Source organism: Lissotriton vulgaris, chromosome 5 (genome assembly GCF_964263255.1).
Source record: "Lissotriton vulgaris chromosome 5, aLisVul1.2, whole genome shotgun sequence".
NCBI lineage: Eukaryota > Metazoa > Chordata > Amphibia > Caudata > Salamandridae > Lissotriton > Lissotriton vulgaris.
This window is the reverse complement of record NC_141693.1, coordinates 1993450226-1993469080: the sequence shown is the minus strand read 5'-3', so window position 1 is coordinate 1993469080 and position 18855 is coordinate 1993450226. Positions and strand designations below refer to the sequence as shown.

The following is an 18855-nucleotide window of genomic DNA, read 5'->3' as shown; positions in this document are numbered from 1 at the left end:
CTTCTCAACACCCGCTCAGTCCACAAACACGCCATTCAACTTTGGAATCTACTTGACACCACATCACCGGACGTCGCCTTTCTCGCAGAAACTTGGATGAACTCCTCATCAACGCCCGACATCGCCATAGCCATCCCTGACGGCTACAAGATTATCCGTAAAGACCGCACCAACCAAACAGGAGGAGGCATCGCCATCGTCCATAAGAACACCATCCGCATCACAACCAGTTCCGACGACAACCTCACAACCGCCGAACACCTCCACTTCCAGATTCACATCGACCACAAGACCACACTCAGAGGCACCCTCATCTTCAGACCTCCAGGACCACGCACACAATTTAGCGAAGACTTCACTGACTTTATCAGCCCACACGCCCTACCCTCCAAGGACTACATTCTACTAGGTGACCTCAACTTCCACCTGGAAAAGAACAATGACAACAACACTACCACCCTTTTGGACAACCTCGCAAATCTCGGACTCAAACAACTTGTTGACACCCCCACACATTATGCCGGACACACGCTCGGCCCGATCTTCTCATCCAGCAAATACATCTCTTTCAATCACACCACAGCTCTCCATTGGACAGACCACAGCTGCGTGCACTTCAACTACAAAAAGACTACGACCCACAACCACCCACAACAAATTCCCTGCAGAAACTGGAACAAAATCACCACCGACCAACTTTTCACATCGCTCCGCCAACACCCTCCTGACCATTCATCAGACCCAAACCAAGCATCCACCAACCTTGCACAATGGATCACCCGCAGCGCTGACGAATTAGCACCTCTGAAAAACAACCCTACCAAGCAAGGTCACAAAAAAGCCCCCTGGTTCAATGATGAACTTAAGAAATCCAAGAAGACATGCCGCTCCCTCGAAAAAGCCTGGAAAAGAAACCCAACCACCGAAAGCCTAGCCACTTTCAAGAACACCACCCGCAAACACCATCAACTGATCCGATCCACTAAGAAAACAGCATTCAGGGATCGTCTCGACAATGCCGCCCACAGCAGCAAGGAACTGTTCAACATAGTAAAAGAATTTACCAACCCCTCTGCCGGCACCAACGACATCACTCCCTCCCAAGATCTCTGCGACTCCCTAGCCTCATTCTTCTACAACAAAATCGCCGACATACACAACAGCTTCGTAAACCAGTCCGGTGACCAGTCCACCCCACCCACCTCCGACCTAAAACCCCCTCCTAACAACCTCTGCAACTGGAACCCAGTCACCACTGAAGAAACCATCCGCCTGAGGAACTCCATCCACTCAGGATCGCCAACCAACCCATGTCCCCACCACATTTTCAACAAAGCAGACTCCATCATCGCTCCCCACCTTCGAGACGTCATCAACTGCTCCTTCAACTCCTCGACCTTCCCGGAAAGCTGGAAACACGCCGAACTCAGCGCCCTCCTGAAGAAACCCACAGCAGACCCCACAGAACTTAAAAACTACAGCACTATCTTGCTCCTCCCTTTCCCTGGCAAAGTCATTGAGAAAGCGGTCAACAGTCAACTAGCAGCCTTCCTCGAATCCAACAAATCACTCGACCCATCACAGTCCGGATTCCGAGCCAAACACAGCACCGAGACCGCCCTCATCGCAGCAACAGACGACATCCGAAAACTATTGGACAATGGAGAAACAGTTGCCCTCATCCTTCTTGACCTCTCAGCAGCTTTTGACAGTCTGTCATAGCACCCTTATACATCGCCTCAGCAACATCGGAATTCAAGGAAAAGCACTGAAATGGATCATCTCGTTCCTCGCAGGAAGAACCCAAAGAGTCCGCCTCCCCCCTTCAGATCAGAGGCCACCGAAGTCATCTGCGGCGTACCTCAAGGTTCATCACTCAGTCCCACACTCTTCAACGTCTACATGAGTCCCCTCGCATCCATCGCTCGGCAACACAACCTCAACATCATCTCCTACGCAGACGACACCCAGCTGATCCTCTCCCGCCAAAACCAATCTACACGAAGGGATGAAAGAAGTGGCCGAGTGGATGAGGAACAGCCGCATAAAACTTAACTCGGATAAAACGGAAGTCCTCATATTAGGATCATCCCCCTCCGCTTGGGATAACTCATGGTGGCCACCGGCTCTGGGAAACGCACCCACACCTACGGACCACGCACGTAATCTGGGCTTCATCCTAGACTCCTCCCTATCGATGACTAAACAAGTCAACGCCGTCTCTTCCTCATGCTTCAACATCCTACGCATGCTCAAGAAAATCTTCCGTTGGATCCCCACCGAAACAAGAAAGACGGTTACCCACGCATTGGTCACTAGCCGACTAGACTACGGAAACACCCTGTATGCCGGAACCACAGCCAAAATACAGAAAAAACTCCAACGTATCCAAAATGCCTCAGCCAGACTCATTCTAGATGTCCCCCGAAGAGCGCACATTTCCAGTCACCTGAAAGACCTCCACTGGCTTCCCGTCAGCAAGAGAATAACGTTCCGTCTCCTCACCCACGCACACAAAACCCTATATGATCTAGGACCCGAATGCCTCAACACGCTTCTTTCCTTTTACACCCCCACCCGCAAACTTTGATCGTCCAATCAAGCCCTCGCCGCAATACCACGCATCCACAGGTCCACCATGGGGGGGAAGATCCTTCTCCTACCTTGCGGCCAAAACCTGGAACTCCCTCCCCACCCACCTCCACCTTACTCAAAACCACCTCTCATTCAGAAAACAACTTAAAACCTGGATATTTGATAAGTAACTTCCCCCCTCCCTCAAGCACCTTGAGACCCTATGGGTGAGTAGCGCGCTATACAAATGCCAAACTTGAACTTATAAGCATTTCCGTATTATTCCTGGATGAGCAATGTGCTTTCCTAGTTTTAACACAGGTATACAGCTTCTCATTTATGTTAAACTCGCTCTATCTGCTGTCTCCATCAATACTATATTTACTTACACCCTCAACTGTACTACTCCACTCTACACCATTCTTTCTACTCTACACCACTCTACGTTATTTCACTCCACACTAGGATACTCGACTCTGCGCCACTCCGAACCCTCTATGCCACTCCACCCTACGCTACTATAAGCCACCACACTGCTGTATAACATGGCTAAAAGACATTGGTAAAGCCAATAGCTCTGGCATAGGCGAGACCTTTTGGCCTTGCCAATGCTGGTTTACAATGGCACACACTTAGGTTGAAGGAGCCTGTGCAGTCAGGCTGCTTGTGACTGAAGGCATGTAGATGACTCAGTAACCAGCTACAGCAGAAAAAACCTGCAAGCAAATATGTACAGGTTGGTAAGAAAAATCACCTGTCACAGCTGAATAAAGTAGTGTAGAGAGAATGCAAAGAAAACTGAATTGTTCAATTGTATTTGACAAACCTCTGACGACTTAACTCAAATTGGCACATTCTAATAAAAACATTGAAATATTTTATTAAACAAAAAAAATCTATTTGACCAGATTATATATGCCCAGAATAAATAATAGGCTTCAAATTGTTATTTTGGCATTTATTTGTATTTTTTATTTATTTTTCATACGCAACGTTCCAGACAAATAATAATTCTATTGTGCATAGTCTAAAACTACTGTGTAATATTTAAAAAAAATAATGAGTTGTGTTTTTGCATTTTGTGCAATAGATTTTGTGGCAATTTCTCAAGGAATAATATTCTGCAGCAAATCCAGCGACTGAAATATGGAAGGAAATTTAACTTTCCCTTTGCTTACTTTTGTCTTTCCCGTAACTGACTGGTCTAAGGTATGTGAATACCCTTTCAAAAGTGCTTGGTATATGCAAGACTCCTCAATACAATCCATGTCAGGCAATGAAAATTCTAAATTTCCAGCAAATCACTGGCATGGACCCTACTGTCTTCAGTCTGATCACTGCAGCTGGTTACATCATCGCCCTCCGCCAGCTGCTCCACTGTCTTTAAATACTGTTGGAGGAGACTACTGTCTTGGTCACTGTTGGAGCTGTCACTTGGACACTCACCATTGTCTTTTTGTTTAATTTCCAACAGACTCTCTGGATCCGCTGTGTCGTGATGGTTGACATTGTCGTCTGAATGCCCAGATTCTCGACTCCCTGCGACGGTTCTCGAACTGAAAGATATTCGATCCTTACTGTCAGTTTGATCTGCGAAAATTGAGTGGAAGCCAGAGTCTGGCATGTCGGATGATGAAAGTTCATGTTTGATCTCCGAACAACAGGCATGGTTGCAAGTCGTCTCTGAACTTGGACTTGACGAATGCACTGACCAATGCGATGGACAAGAACTAGTCATCCGAACACTTGGCTGACTGGTACCGTCAAGTCGCTGATTTACAGAAAGTTGCCACTGCTGAAGAGTCTGGACGTTGCTCCAAAGCAGCTTAACTGCCGCCTCTTGCACCATCCTCTGGATCCTTTCTTCTTCGTTTTCTTTTTGTAGCTGTGACACTTGCGCCCTTAAAAAAAGGATGTGTTCTTGCATTCTGCTCAGACGGATTTCATATCGGACCTTCTGAGCTTTTGGGTGATAATTTCTTGTGTGGAATCCTCTCCAACATGCCTGCAGCTTAGTGGCTGCTTCATTCCTTTGTGAAAGCCAATGAGCAGCCTCCTCCATAGGCACAGACAGTTCATAAGAATCCTCCACCCTACAATCTGACAGTTTGCCACTGCTTTCTTTGGAACAAATGATATTTGGCAATGTTTTCTCAACAGTTGTAGGCGTGTTCACTTGGATGCCTTCCGCAGACACTAAGCAGCAACCTGGGCAGTTGCTAAATCTAGGAATATCATTTTTGAAAGAGTTTGCTGGACTTGCAACAGGGAGTAGTTCACATGGTCTTTGCTCTTCAGGTTTCTGATCCACTGTATCTCCAGATGCCGAGTCTTGTTTTCCCTCACCACCTTCAAGATTTTTGACAAAATCCAGAATATTAGTATGTTGCTCACTATTAATTCCAGACATGCAATCGTCACCACTGGGAGAAACTGGGGATAGACCTGAAGCGACAGGCATAAAAGTGGACTCAGAGGAGAGAAGACTGCAGTTCAATTTGTCTTCATCTGTTTGGATATCTTCCAAATAGAGATCATTTGGGTGAGATCTAACAGTGTGGCCTCCATTTGGAATGAAATTCCTTATAGTATGGGGGCGATCACCAGAGGAGTTTGTTGCAATCCAAGATTCTAAACAAACAGATTCATTTTCAATTGTAGAATGTTGTCCATGGGACATACTTTGATAGTGTGAAGAAAAGGTCAGATCTCTATCTGAATTAGGCAATAAAGTTTTAGTTTTTTTACTGCATTGGTGCATTAGCTGTCGCTGGTGATACCTCTGTTTATTCAATATTTTTTCGAGTTTTGCATCCTCTGTTGTCTGCAGCCCAGCTGTGGCGGTCAAAGGACAGACGGAAGCCAGGTACTGGACTAAATGTACATGCTGACCAGGCCGATAGGATCTTCCTTTACCTTGGCTGTAAAGCCATTCTGCTTTCAAACTTTCTTTCTGAGAAACCACATATCCATCCAACACTTTAAGGCTCAGACACCAGCTGACTACGTAGGGCCGATAGTCAAACCCGGGTAGTGAGGGTGTTGCCATCACACATGGATTGTTCATAATTGACAGTTGTTCCAATTCCAGGAGGGACGCCAAGAAGGAAATCTCATTTAAATCTCGGATCTCATTTTCTGCCAGTGAAATAATGGTCAGACTGTGGGGTAGGCAAACAGATGCTGCACGTAGTGAGGTAATGTTGTTGCCATGGAGAAGCAGTGTATTTAGATTGGTCAGTTTGGAAAGGTCTCCTGTTTGAGAGAGATTATTGTCTGATAAATCAAGATGACGGAGTGATGTACAGATGTTTATCTGATCGATCGTCTTAAGGTTATTTCCAGCCAGATTCAGCCACTCTAAATGTCCCAGATCTCTCAACCCTTCCACATAACCGATACTGTTATGGGGGAGGTTCAGAACTCGGAGGCAGGTGAGTTTAGCAACACCCATCATCCGCACCAGTCTGTTATTCGCCACAGAAAGCTGCTTCAGGTTCTTGAACTTTTCCAGATGTTCAAGTTTAATTATTTGGTTCTTATCCAGAATCAGGGTGTGTGTGTCTGCAGGACAGGGTAAAGATGGGCCCAGTTTCTGCAGTCCCTGACCTGAGAGGTCAATTACAGCGCCGACATCTCCTCTGGGACTAGTTGCAGAGTCCTGCCCATTATCCTGACTCTTTCTTTTCTCGCCTTGACTGCACTTGCCTCCTTCCCAGGCTGCCACTGCAGCCTCGTTGTTCCCTGCCATCCTTCTGCTGCTAACTCCACCACTTTCAGTATTTCCCAATGTTGGAACCTGTTTTAAGCACAAATGAGACCAAGGTTAGGGTCAAAATAAGTACATTGCTCTAACACCCACTTAGCAACAACATAGCCTCTAAGAAACATTTGTAAGGTATTATTCTAGTCTTTATCTTAAGAACAATGCAACCCCCAGCATTGATTGTTTATAGCATGAAGGACAGACAACACTACAAAAATTGTATATTCATTTTGATAGGACCTCAGAGCAGTACATTAAGACAGTGAAGACTTGGAACCTTTCCCTAATGTAAAAAAATGGCTTCTTCTCAACATGTGGAACACAAGTCATATAGTCTTTAATAATACCTGTTAATCAAGTAAATAAAATACATTCAATCGGACGGTCTTTTTTTCCACACTGGCACTTTTGTGCTAAATCTTGTAGCTCCGCTTATAATGGCAAAAGAGAAGCTATAAGCCCTTGAAAGCAACGTTGTACTGTCTAAAACGTAAGCATCATCCCAGGACAATGGTGACCAGATGGCTCCCTATCATCACGACACCACTTTTCCATTCCCATCTTTTGCTTCAAATTAAAAGTGAATTCTGGGAGTTGTAGTCTTGGTTAATTTCTACTGAGTCATTCGGACCAACACATCCAAAATAACGATAGGTAAAAGCAAAGTGATTCCCGGGTAATATAGATCCATGTAGTCACCCTAATTAAGAACAAACAAATGACATGAAGGTCACTTGGTAGCAATGCAGATATGTTATTTAGACAAATGGCATTAATGGGGTCAATGCAGACCCCACCGATGCTAAATTCTACAGCTTAGCAAGAATATGACAGCCTCGCCTGCTCTCCACGAGCTATTTACCTGGCCAGGCCGAAGGTTTGGTAGCTCCTGCTCGCTATAAGACAGGTAGCTTCACCCCCATCCGCCTCGGACAGCTTCTGCAGGAGTCTGAGGTGTTGCAGTTAGAAATAGAAGAAGGGCTTAGACAAGAGGCTCGCTTCTAAGAAATCCCCGAAGGGGCACACGAGGCGGCCATCTATGAACGCAGGCGTTTATACTCCAAACTACCTGATAATGGCAAACATAAGTAATTGTATTCACCTCAGGACTAAAAGAAGTCAATTTAGTACTGTGTGACTTGTAAAATAATTGTACAGTAATACTTTTGTGAACGTATTCATTAATTGTTGAAGTATCACGGAAAATATACCTATATTCCAAGTAACATATAAGTAGTTTTTATACAGGCAGTGCAGTAGACTGGAGTAATAAAGAGACTCAAAGGGCAGCTTTTGAGTGACAAGACATTCTTTGCATTCTAGATATGTCCTGTCCTTCCTTTTCCAAGATGGCGTCTTGCTTCTCTAGTATAAGGAGGCGGCTTCCTGTCTCCCTTCAAAAATCGAGCCAATTTATCCCGCTGCGGCTGAGGACTTCGACGCATAGTTGTGACGTCACAAGGTTACCAGGCAACGGCAGTCAACAGCCGCGGGCCGGGCCGGCCCCGCCCAGGCAGTGTGCTGCAGACTCGTGGAGGGGAAGAGCTGAGGCGAGCCCGGAGGGCACGAGCCGAGGTAATGGGTGTGTGCGGGCGTCCGAGCAGGAGCACACACACTACCAGCAGGGCAGGGAGAGCGTGGGGCTGCCGCACAGGGCCGGCAGGGGAGTGAGAGGGCGGGGAGTGTGTGCTGGGACTCAGAGTGCCCAAGATCACACCAAGTGTCAGCATGGGATGAGCCGTGTGTATCAGTGCAATCATTCAGCTAACAGCAAAGCACAAGGCTTGGGTTTAGGGTCTTCCCAAAGGTATTAAGAATATATATTTTTTTAAGTTTTAAAAGAGAACTTATTGGACATAAATATAAGATATAACAGCATTAAGATAAGGTATATACATCAGTAAGAATGCAAACAAATTCATATAGGGGAAAAAAGCAGAGGAAGGAAGGGAGGTTAAAAAGGGAGGAAGGAGAATACAGGTACAAAGAGTATTAAACCCGAAAAGGAGAGTCCACGATATACACACCCACAGGTTGGGGATGGGGATGGGGGTGGGTGGTTCACTGAACGTCAAACGACATGCATGTTGTTTGTGGCACTTTCCGGGGCTGCCCACGAGTACCTTGTAAATGAACCAGGGGAGAACCCATACAGGTGGGGCGCCACATGGTCACAGTGGTTTAAATGGAAATATGGAAGTGCTGGTGCTCACTTTGCAGAGTACCCGTTTGCAACTTTAAATAAGGGCAGGAACGCACTACCCTACAGTACCTGTCCATTTAAAGCCCAGGCTATGGACTGCCGTAGCTGGCCCTGCCCCGCGCGAGAGCCTAGAATTAGGAGGGGAGACAGCCCAAGAGCGCACGGGGAGTCTGCAGGGGGAGGCAGCCCAGGAGCGCACGGGGTGTCTGCAGGGGAGGCTGCCCAGGAGCGCACGGGGTGTCTGCAGGGGAGGCAGCCCAGGAGCGCACGGGGTGTCTGCAGGGGAGGGGTGTCTGCAGGGGAGGGGTGTCTGCAGGGGAGGCTGCCCAGGAGCGCGCGGGGTGTCTGCAGGGGAGGCAGCCCAAGAGCGCACGGGGTGTCTGCAGGGGAGGCTGCCCAAGAGCGCACCGGGTGTCTGCAGAGGAGGCAGCCCAGGAGCGCACGGGGTGTCTGCAGAGGAGGCAGCCCAGGAGCGCACGGGGTGTCTGCAGAGGAGGCAGCCCAGGAGCGCACGGGGAGTCTGCAGGGGAGGCTGCCCAGGAGCGCACGGGGTGTCTGCAGAGGAGGCAGCCCAGGAGCGCACGGGGAGTCTGCAGGGGAGGCTGCCCAGGAGCGCACGGGGTGTCTGCAGGGGAGGCAGCCCAGGAGCGCACGGGGTGTCTGCAGGGGAGGCAGCCCAGGAGCGCACGGGGAGTCTGCAGGGGAGGCTGCCCAGGAGCGCACGGGGTGTCTGCAGAGGAGGCAGCCCAGGAGCGCACGGGGAGTCTGCAGGGGAGGCTGCCCAGGAGCGCACGGGGTGTCTGCAGGGGAGGCAGCCCAGGAGCGCACGGGGAGTCTGCAGGGGGGGGGGCTGCCCAAGAGCGCACGGGGTGTCTGCAGGGGAGGCTGCCCAAGAGCGCACGGAGTGTCTGCAGAGGAGGCAGCCCAGGAGCGCACGGGGTGTCTGCAGGGGAGGTGTTGGACAGGCCACGTGACGGGCCGCTCTCCCCCGGCTCGACCAAGCCCGAGCCAGTCATACAAGCACCACACACCACCATTGCACGTCCTACGTCCCCTCAGGGACACCTGCCCCCGAGCATGATAACCTCGTGGGTCCGATCCACGGCCGACCCACGCGCCCAGCCCGGGCCGCCATCTTGGACACTTCGCCACGAGGCCGCCTGGCCCCCGATCGACCTCAACCCTGGGCCTAGCCGGCCTCAGACATTCCGGCACCACCCTCCACCCAGGAGGTGAGCGAGCTACTTGGCCAGTCAATGGGAGAAAGAGGTGTCGATGGTTCTCCCCCGGCCAGTGCCGCTCGCCCATCGCCTCCCCGGGCGCTGGCTCCACCCCCCTGCTGGGTGTCTGGACTCCCTCATCCCGGACCTCCCGACCTCCAAGTGCGAGGGTCCGGACATCAAAGCACGCCAGCCCTATAACTGGGGCAGCTCCAGAACAGGAAGGCAGTTGTATCTTGGAGTCGAGAGACGAAAGAAGAACTCATCCTGGACGGACTACTGGCGCTGCCGTAGCTCTGTCCTGTGCACCATCATCCTGCCTGGTGGCGCTGCCACAGCCGTCGTAACCTTCATCCTTCACCGTCGTCCGGATCTGCTGGCGAGGCCGCGGACCGTTGTAACTGTCATCTGCATCGGGACCTGCTTGGCTTCTCCACGGCCCGTCGACCATCCTTCATCCATCTCGGGATCTGCTTGGCTTCTCCACGGCCCGTCGACCATCCTTCATCCATCTCGGGATCTGCTTGGCTTCTCCACGGCCCGTCGACCACCCTTCATCCATCTCGGGACCTGCTTGGCTCCCCCACGGCCCGATCAGCAACCACGCCGAGCTCGAGGATTGAGAGCTATTGAACTCATTGGTAACTAAGACTGTCCCGCTACCCTTTTCCTCAACCAGAGATCAGAACCGAGGGGACCCCTGAGTCCAGACCTCCTTGTATTATATCAACGTAACCTAAGAAGTGCATATAAAGTCTCGTTAACCTTCAATCTTGTGTGGTGTCCGTCTGTGGGGGGGGAAGTTACTTATCTGTACAGTCGTTGGAGACGGCTCTCCCTGGAGACCTCTCCCCGTAATCTCGGCCGACCCTCCCGGTCCGTCTAACATTGGTGGCCAGCGGCGCGATCCGAATCACCGCATAACGTACAGAGAGTAGCTCACCCCACAACGAACAACAATGTCGACTAAAGAGAGCGGATCAACTGAGAAGTTCCAAATGGAAAAGCTAGAGGAATACAGCCATCGTGAACTAAAGCAGTTCTGCATCGAACTAGGTATCGCTACCACCGGACTAAGTACCAAGGACGATTTTAAGCATGCCCTAGAATCTTGGGCAGAGACCGGGGAGGTCGAAGCCCCGGAGCAAAGCACCGCGAAAAAGACCAACACGGCCCCTGAAGAGCAAAGAACGGGTCTCTCGCAAGACGAGATCCAAGAAAGAGAAAAAGCCCGACTACACGAACTTGAAATGGCCCGACTCAAGATGGACATAGAACTCAAATTGGCCGAGCAAAAAATAAACTTAGAGCACCTTCGCCTCCGAGAAGAAAGAGAGGAGAAACAGAGGCAAAGGGAGCTCGAGGAAAAAAGACTAACGTACGAGCACGAGCGGAACCTAGCCGAGATCAACCTGCGCAAACAGAATAAAGAATTAGGGGTGCCCGACAGACCGTCCACCCCCGGGACCACGGACAAAAAAGTGCACATCCCCAAGGATGTGGTCCGAGAATATTTTCGAGAAGACGACATCCAGCAATGGTTTAAAGCATATGAAATCGCGATGACTGCGCACCGGATCGATAGAGCCGACTGGGGAGCCGGCCTATGGGGCAAATTCCTCAATGAGGGCCGCGATACTCTGTTACAGCTCCCAGACCACCAGATGACCTCCTACGACCATATGAAAGCGGCCCTCCTCACTCGCTATGGCCTCACGCCCGAGATGTACCGTCAGAGGTTCCGAGACTGCACACGCATTCCAGGTACAACTTGGGTGGACTATGTAACGTACTTTAGCCGAGCCTTCGAAGGCTGGATCAGAGGGAACAACGTCACGACCTACGAGCAGTTGTTCAATCTGATGGTATGGGAGCATCTGTCCAACAACTGCTTCATTGAACTACGCCAACACCTCCTCGACAGCAAGTTAACCGATCCCCGGCAGCTCGCAGCCGAAGCTGACCGGTGGGAGATCACCCGAGTGGGCCGGAATGGGTCCTACGAGCAGAACAGGAACAACAATGGTCACCACCGATCCAGAGGAGGAGGAGGGGGCCAAGGACGAGGAAGAGACAACACTCCGGCCGCCCCCACTACCAGCACCACCCCCCCGGCCAACCGGGGCAGCACCCCGGCGCGACCGGGATACAGAGCCAATGTTACATGTCACCGATGCCAACGAGTCGGCCACTATGCAAATGACCCAAGCTGCCCGCAGTATCAGAGCCCAAGACCCCGCCAGGTGGCCGCCGCGGCACTAGGGGAAGAACAGATCTCCGAGGAACAAGAAACAGACGAGCAAGAGTATCAAGGGTGGGAGCCAGCCGCCATGACTCTCGCGTGCTTAGGAGGAAGAGACATGGTCCCGCGGGTCCCCCTACCCGCTAACACCCAAAAGTACGGCCAATGGGTGAGCATCAATGGACAACGGGCCGAAGCCCTCCGAGACACCGGGGCCAGTGTGACAGCCGTCCGCTGTCATCTGGTGACCCCAGAGCAATATCTACCGAACATTCTCTGCCCTGTACGATCAGCCGACAACTCGGAGAGTCTGTGTCGGATGGCCTGCGTCCCCTTTGAGTGGGGAGGGGTCTCCGGCATGTTGAAAGTAACGGTCCGAGACGACGCCCCCGTGGACTGCCTCCTCGGAAATGACCTGGAAAGCTCCCCGTGGGCAGCCGTGGAGCGAAAAGAACACTTGGGGATGTTGGGCGTCCCAGACTGGGCGTGCGTCACCACCCGGTCTATGGCCGCCCGTGCCAACCATCACCCGGAAGAACCAGAATGGCCGGCGCCTCCGCCTCCGGTCGCCCCCGCCGAGACCCCCGACCAGGGCATCCCCCTCGAGCCTGCTCAACCTTCCGACCTTGCTAATCTCGACCAGTGGGCTCAAGAAGGGGGGCCCACACAAGAACAATTTCGTCAGGAGCAGAAGACCTGTCCCTCCCTTGAGGGACTCCGACAACAAGCGCTCGCCCAAAGCGCAGGGGATACCTCCGGAACTCATTGGGTCTACTGGGACAATGACCTACTGTACAGCGAGCAACGAATCGCCGAGCTGGGGGCCAACCGAGTACTAGTGGTGCCACTCCGCTTTAGAGACTTCCTGCTAAATCTGGCCCACGATGTCCCCCTGGCAGGGCACCTGGGACAAGATAAAACCTACAGCCGCCTAGTGACCCACTTCTTCTGGCCAAAAATGAGAAACGATGTGCACCAGCATTGCCGATCTTGCCCCACGTGCCAAGCCAGTGGGAAGAGCGGCCGCAAATTAAAGGCCCCCCTACAACCCTTTCCCGTAGTCACGACCCCATTTGAGAGGGTCGGAATAGACATTGTGGGACCCCTAGACCCACGTACAAGACAAGGCCATCGCTTCATCCTAGTACTAGTGGACCACGCCACCCGCTACCCTGAGGCTATTCCTCTCCGGACCGTCACAGCCCCAGTGGTCGGCAGGGCCCTGATGGGGATCTTCTCCCGTGTGGGGTTCCCCCGAGAAGTCGTCAGTGACAGAGGCACGAACTTTATTTCCAAATACATGAAGTCCCTCTGGCAACAGTGTGGGGTCACCTACCGCTTCACGACCCCCTATCACCCCCAAGGAAACGGACTTGTTGAGCGGTTCAATCGCACACTAAAAGGGATGATCGGGGGATTGGAAGAACCCCTCCGTCGCCAGTGGGACGTGCTGCTGCCGTGCCTCCTCTTCGCCTACCGGGAGGTCCCACAGAAGTCCCTAGGCTTCAGCCCATTCGAGCTGCTCTATGGGCACCCAGTACGGGGGCCACTCAGCCTGATCAAAGAAGGCTGGGAGTTGCCTCCGGCCAAGAGTCCTCCAGATGTCTTCCGGTACCTCCTCACCCTCCGCAACCAGTCCCAGCGGTTCAGAGACCTAGCGAAAGCCAACCTAGAGGCCAGTCAAGAGGACATGAAGAGATGGTATGACCAGAACGCCTCATCTATTGAATTCGAGCCGGGGCAACAGGTCTGGGTAATGTCCCCCACAGAACCGTGCGCTCTCCAAGACAAATGGACGGGACCCTTCAAGGTAATCGAGCGCAAGGGACCCGCCACCTATCTGATCGATATGGAGTCTGCCCGGAATCCGCTCCGAGTCCTCCACACCAACAGACTGAAACCCCACTTTGCACGAACAGAACTCAGCCTCTTGATGGCCACAGACAACGGGGTTGAGGACGACTCCGAGCCTCTCCCTGACCTCTTGCGGACCCAGGAGCAAGACGGCTCCGTGGATGGGGTCCGACTCTCGGAGACCCTCACCCAGGAACAACGCCAAGAGTGCCAAGCCCTCCTATCACGATTTGCCAGCCTGTTCTCCCTCACCCCAGGTGTCACTTCCTGGTGTGTGCACGATGTGGACACCGGAGACAGCCCTCCTATCCGCCACCGGGCCTACCGCGTACCTGATCGGGTACGGGCCTGCATCCAGACGGAAGTAACTAAGATGCTCACGCTCGGGGTCATCGAGCCCTCCGACAGTCCATGGGCCAGCCCGGTCGTACTGGTCCCCAAAGCAGCCGCCCCCGGAACCACACCCGAACTCCGGTTCTGTGTCGACTACCGGGGCCTGAATGAAGTCACCAGAACGGACGCACACCCCATCCCCCGGGCAGATGAACTGGTCGACCGAATGGGCGCTGCCCGCTACCTCAGCATCTTCGATCTAACGGCAGGCTATTGGCAGATCGGCCTCACACCCCGAGCACAAGAACGTTCTGCCTTCTCCACCCCCGATGGCCACTATCACTTCACGGTCATGCCCTTCGGCATGAAAAATGCCCCAGCGACTTTCCAACGGCTCGTCAATCAGGTCCTGGCGGGGCTCGAAGAGTTCAGCGCCGCCTACCTGGATGACATCGCTGTGTACAGCCACCACTGGACCGAGCACCTCCACCACCTCCAAGCAGTGTTGCAAGCCCTTCAGCGAGCTGGCCTCACGATCAAGGCCAGCAAATGTCAAATTGGACAAGGGTCAGTGACCTACCTCGGACACCAAGTGGGAAGCGGTCTAGTGGCCCCTCTTCAACTGAAAATTGCCGCCATCCAGAACTGGCAACCCCCTAACACTCAAACTGAGGTGCGAGCCTTCCTGGGCCTCACGGGCTACTACCGAAGGTTCGTGAAAGACTATGGTACCATCGTGGGGCCTCTCACCGAACTCACGTCGAAAAATCAGCCCAAGAAGGTGAACTGGACCCCAGAGTGTCAAGCGGCCTTCGAACAGCTAAAGGCCGCCATGTGTTCCGCTCCTGTACTCCAGGCCCCAGACTACAGCCGGGAGTTCGTCGTCCAGACGGACGCCTCCGACCAGGGCATTGGGGCGGTCCTGTCCCAGGTGAACACCGAAGGCCTTGATCAACCGGTGGCCTTCATCAGCCGGAGACTCCTACCACGGGAGCAACGCTGGAGCACCATAGAGAGGGAAGCCTTCGCTGTGGTATGGGCCCTCAAGAAGCTCCGACCCTACCTTTTTGGCACCCACTTCCGGGTGCAGACTGACCACCGACCCCTGCAGTGGTTGATGCATATGCGGGGGGAAAACCCAAAACTGCTACGCTGGTCCATCTCCTTGCAAGGTATGGACTTTACCGTTGAACACCGGCCTGGGTCTGACCACGCCAACGCGGATGGCCTGTCCCGGTTTTTCCGCCTCGACGAAGAGAGTCCCCAAGAGGATGGGTAACTCTCCCCGCCTTCAGCTGGGGGGGACGCATGTTGGACAGGCCACGTGACGGGCCGCTCTCCCCCGGCTCGACCAAGCCCGAGCCAGTCATACAAGCACCACACACCACCATTGCACGTCCTACGTCCCCTCAGGGACACCTGCCCCCGAGCATGATAACCTCGTGGGTCCGATCCACGGCCGACCCACGCGCCCAGCCCGGGCCGCCATCTTGGACACTTCGCCACGAGGCCGCCTGGCCCCCGATCGACCTCAACCCTGGGCCTAGCCGGCCTCAGACATTCCGGCACCACCCTCCACCCAGGAGGTGAGCGAGCTACTTGGCCAGTCAATGGGAGAAAGAGGTGTCGATGGTTCTCCCCCGGCCAGTGCCGCTCGCCCATCGCCTCCCCGGGCGCTGGCTCCACCCCCCTGCTGGGTGTCTGGACTCCCTCATCCCGGACCTCCCGACCTCCAAGTGCGAGGGTCCGGACATCAAAGCACGCCAGCCCTATAACTGGGGCAGCTCCAGAACAGGAAGGCAGTTGTATCTTGGAGTCGAGAGACGAAAGAAGAACTCATCCTGGACGGACTACTGGCGCTGCCGTAGCTCTGTCCTGTGCACCATCATCCTGCCTGGTGGCGCTGCCACAGCCGTCGTAACCTTCATCCTTCACCGTCGTCCGGATCTGCTGGCGAGGCCGCGGACCGTTGTAACTGTCATCTGCATCGGGACCTGCTTGGCTTCTCCACGGCCCGTCGACCATCCTTCATCCATCTCGGGATCTGCTTGGCTTCTCCACGGCCCGTCGACCATCCTTCATCCATCTCGGGATCTGCTTGGCTTCTCCACGGCCCGTCGACCACCCTTCATCCATCTCGGGACCTGCTTGGCTCCCCCACGGCCCGATCAGCAACCACGCCGAGCTCGAGGATTGAGAGCTATTGAACTCATTGGTAACTAAGACTGTCCCGCTACCCTTTTCCTCAACCAGAGATCAGAACCGAGGGGACCCCTGAGTCCAGACCTCCTTGTATTATATCAACGTAACCTAAGAAGTGCATATAAAGTCTCGTTAACCTTCAATCTTGTGTGGTGTCCGTCTGTGGGGGGGGAAGTTACTTATCTGTACAGTCGTTGGAGACGGCTCTCCCTGGAGACCTCTCCCCGTAATCTCGGCCGACCCTCCCGGTCCGTCTAACAGGAGGCTGCCCAGGAGCGCACGGGGTGTCTGCAGGGGAGGCAGCCCAGGAGCGCACGGGGAGTCTGCAGGGGGGGGGCTGCCCAAGAGCGCACGGGGTGTCTGCAGGGGAGGCAGCCCAAGAGCGCACGGGGAGTCTGCAGGGGAGGCAGCCCAGGAGCGCATGGGGTGTCTGCAGGGGAGGCAGCCCAGGAGCGCACGGGGTGTCTGCAGGGGAGGCAGCCCAGGAGCGCACGGGGAGTCTGCAGGGGAGGCTGCCCAGGAGCGCACGGGGTGTCTGCAGGGGAGGCAGCCCAGGAGCGCACGGGGAGTCTGCAGGGGAGGCAGCCCAGGAGCGCACGGGGAGTCTGCAGGGGGAGGCAGCCCAGGAGCGCACGGGGTGTCTGCAGGGGAGGCTGCCCAGGAGCGCACGGGGTGTCTGCAGGGGAGGCAGCCCAGGAGCGCACGGGGTGTCTGCAGGGGAGGCAGCCCAAGAGCGCACGGGGTGTCTGCAGAGAGGCAGCCCAGGAGCGCACGGGGTGTCTGCAGGGGAGGCAGCCCAGGAGCGCACGGGGTGTTTGCAGGGGAGGCAGCCCAGGAGCGCACGGGGTGTCTGCAGGGGAGGCAGCCCAAGAGCGCACGGGGTGTCTGCAGGGGAGGCTGCCCAAGAGCGCACGGGGTGTCTGCAGAGGAGGCAGCCCAGGAGCGCACGGGGTGTCTGCAGAGGAGGCAGCCCAGGAGCGCACGGGGAGTCTGCAGGGGAGGCTGCCCAGGAGCGCACGGGGTGTCTGCAGGGGAGGCAGCCCAGGAGCGCACGGGGTGTCTGCAGAGGAGGCAGCCCAGGAGCGCACGGGGAGTCTGCAGGGGAGGCTGCCCAGGAGCGCACGGGGTGTCTGCAGAGGAGGCAGCCCAGGAGCGCACGGGGAGTCTGCAGGGGAGGCTGCCCAGGAGCGCACGGGGTGTCTGCAGGGGAGGCAGCCCAGGAGCGCACGGGGTGTCTGCAGGGGAGGCAGCCCAGGAGCGCACGGGGTGTCTGCAGGGGAGGCAGCCCAGGAGCGCACGGGGTGTCTGCAGAGGAGGCAGCCCAGGAGCGCACGGGGTGTCTGCAGAGGAGGCAGCCCAGGAGCGCACGGGGAGTCTGCAGGGGAGGCTGCCCAGGAGCGCACGGGGTGTCTGCAGGGGAGGCAGCCCAGGAGCGCACGGGGAGTCTGCAGGGGGGGGGGCTGCCCAAGAGCGCACGGGGTGTCTGCAGGGGAGGCAGCCAAAGAGCCCACGGGGTGTCTGCAGGGGAGGCAGCCCAGGAGCGCACGGGGTGTCTGCAGGGGAGGCAGCCCAAGAGCGCACGGGGTGTCTGCAGGGGAGGCTGCCCAAGAGCGCACGGAGTGTCTGCAGAGGAGGCAGCCCAGGAGCGCACGGGGTGTCTGCAGAGGAGGCAGCCCAGGAGCGCACGGGGTGTCTGCAGGGGAGGCTGCCCAGGAGCGCACGGGGTGTCTGCAGGGGAGGCAGCCCAGGAGCGCACGGGGAGTCTGCAGGGGGGGGGCTGCCCAAGAGCGCACGGGGTGTCTGCAGGGGAGGCAGCCCAAGAGCGCACGGGGAGTCTGCAGGGGAGGCAGCCCAGGAGCGCACGGGGTGTCTGCAGGGGAGGCAGCCCAGGAGCGCACGGGGAGTCTGCAGGGGAGGCTGCCCAGGAGCGCACGGGGTGTCTGCAGGGGAGGCAGCCCAGGAGCGCACGGGGAGTCTGCAGGGGAGGCAGCCCAGGAGCGCACGGGGAGTCTGCAGGGGGAGGCAGCCCAGGAGCGCACGGGGTGTCTGCAGGGGAGGCTGCCCAGGAGCGCACGGGGTGTCTGCAGGGGAGGCAGCCCAGGAGCGCACGGGGTGTCTGCAGGGGAGGCAGCCCAAGAGCGCACGGGGTGTCTGCAGAGAGGCAGCCCAGGAGCGCACGGGGTGTCTGCAGGGGAGGCAGCCCAGGAGCGCACGGGGTGTTTGCAGGGGAGGCAGCCCAGGAGCGCACGGGGTGTCTGCAGGGGAGGCAGCCCAAGAGCGCACGGGGTGTCTGCAGGGGAGGCTGCCCAAGAGCGCACGGGGTGTCTGCAGAGGAGGCAGCCCAGGAGCGCACGGGGTGTCTGCAGAGGAGGCAGCCCAGGAGCGCACGGGGAGTCTGCAGGGGAGGCTGCCCAGGAGCGCACGGGGTGTCTGCAGGGGAGGCAGCCCAGGAGCGCACGGG

At 55.4% G+C, this 18855-nt stretch overlaps 2 protein-coding genes across 4 annotated transcripts in view; one reads left to right on the top strand and one right to left on the bottom strand.

Annotated features, from left to right (window-relative positions):
• Positions 1-3517: 3517 nt before the first annotated feature.
• On the bottom strand, positions 3518-7301 carry CEP97 (centrosomal protein 97). Its single transcript, XM_086924757.1, has 2 exons — positions 7203-7301; positions 3518-6373 (listed from the first exon to the last, which is right to left on the bottom strand). Exon 2 carries the CDS (start codon positions 6323-6325, stop codon positions 3860-3862), a length of 2466 nt encoding a protein of 821 aa, XP_086780883.1. The 5' UTR covers positions 6326-6373; positions 7203-7301; the 3' UTR covers positions 3518-3859.
• A 513-nt stretch (positions 7302-7814) lies between these two features.
• Positions 7815-18855, top strand: part of SPACA9 (sperm acrosome associated 9) — a 91550-nt gene continuing 80509 nt past the window's right edge. For 2 of the 3 annotated variants that reach the window (XM_086924756.1, XM_086924754.1), the window contains exon 1: positions 7815-7915. The gene's annotated coding sequence lies outside the window, so the exon portion shown is untranslated. The remainder of the gene's footprint in view (positions 7916-18855) is intronic. The other variant, XM_086924755.1, reaches the window with a different exon arrangement.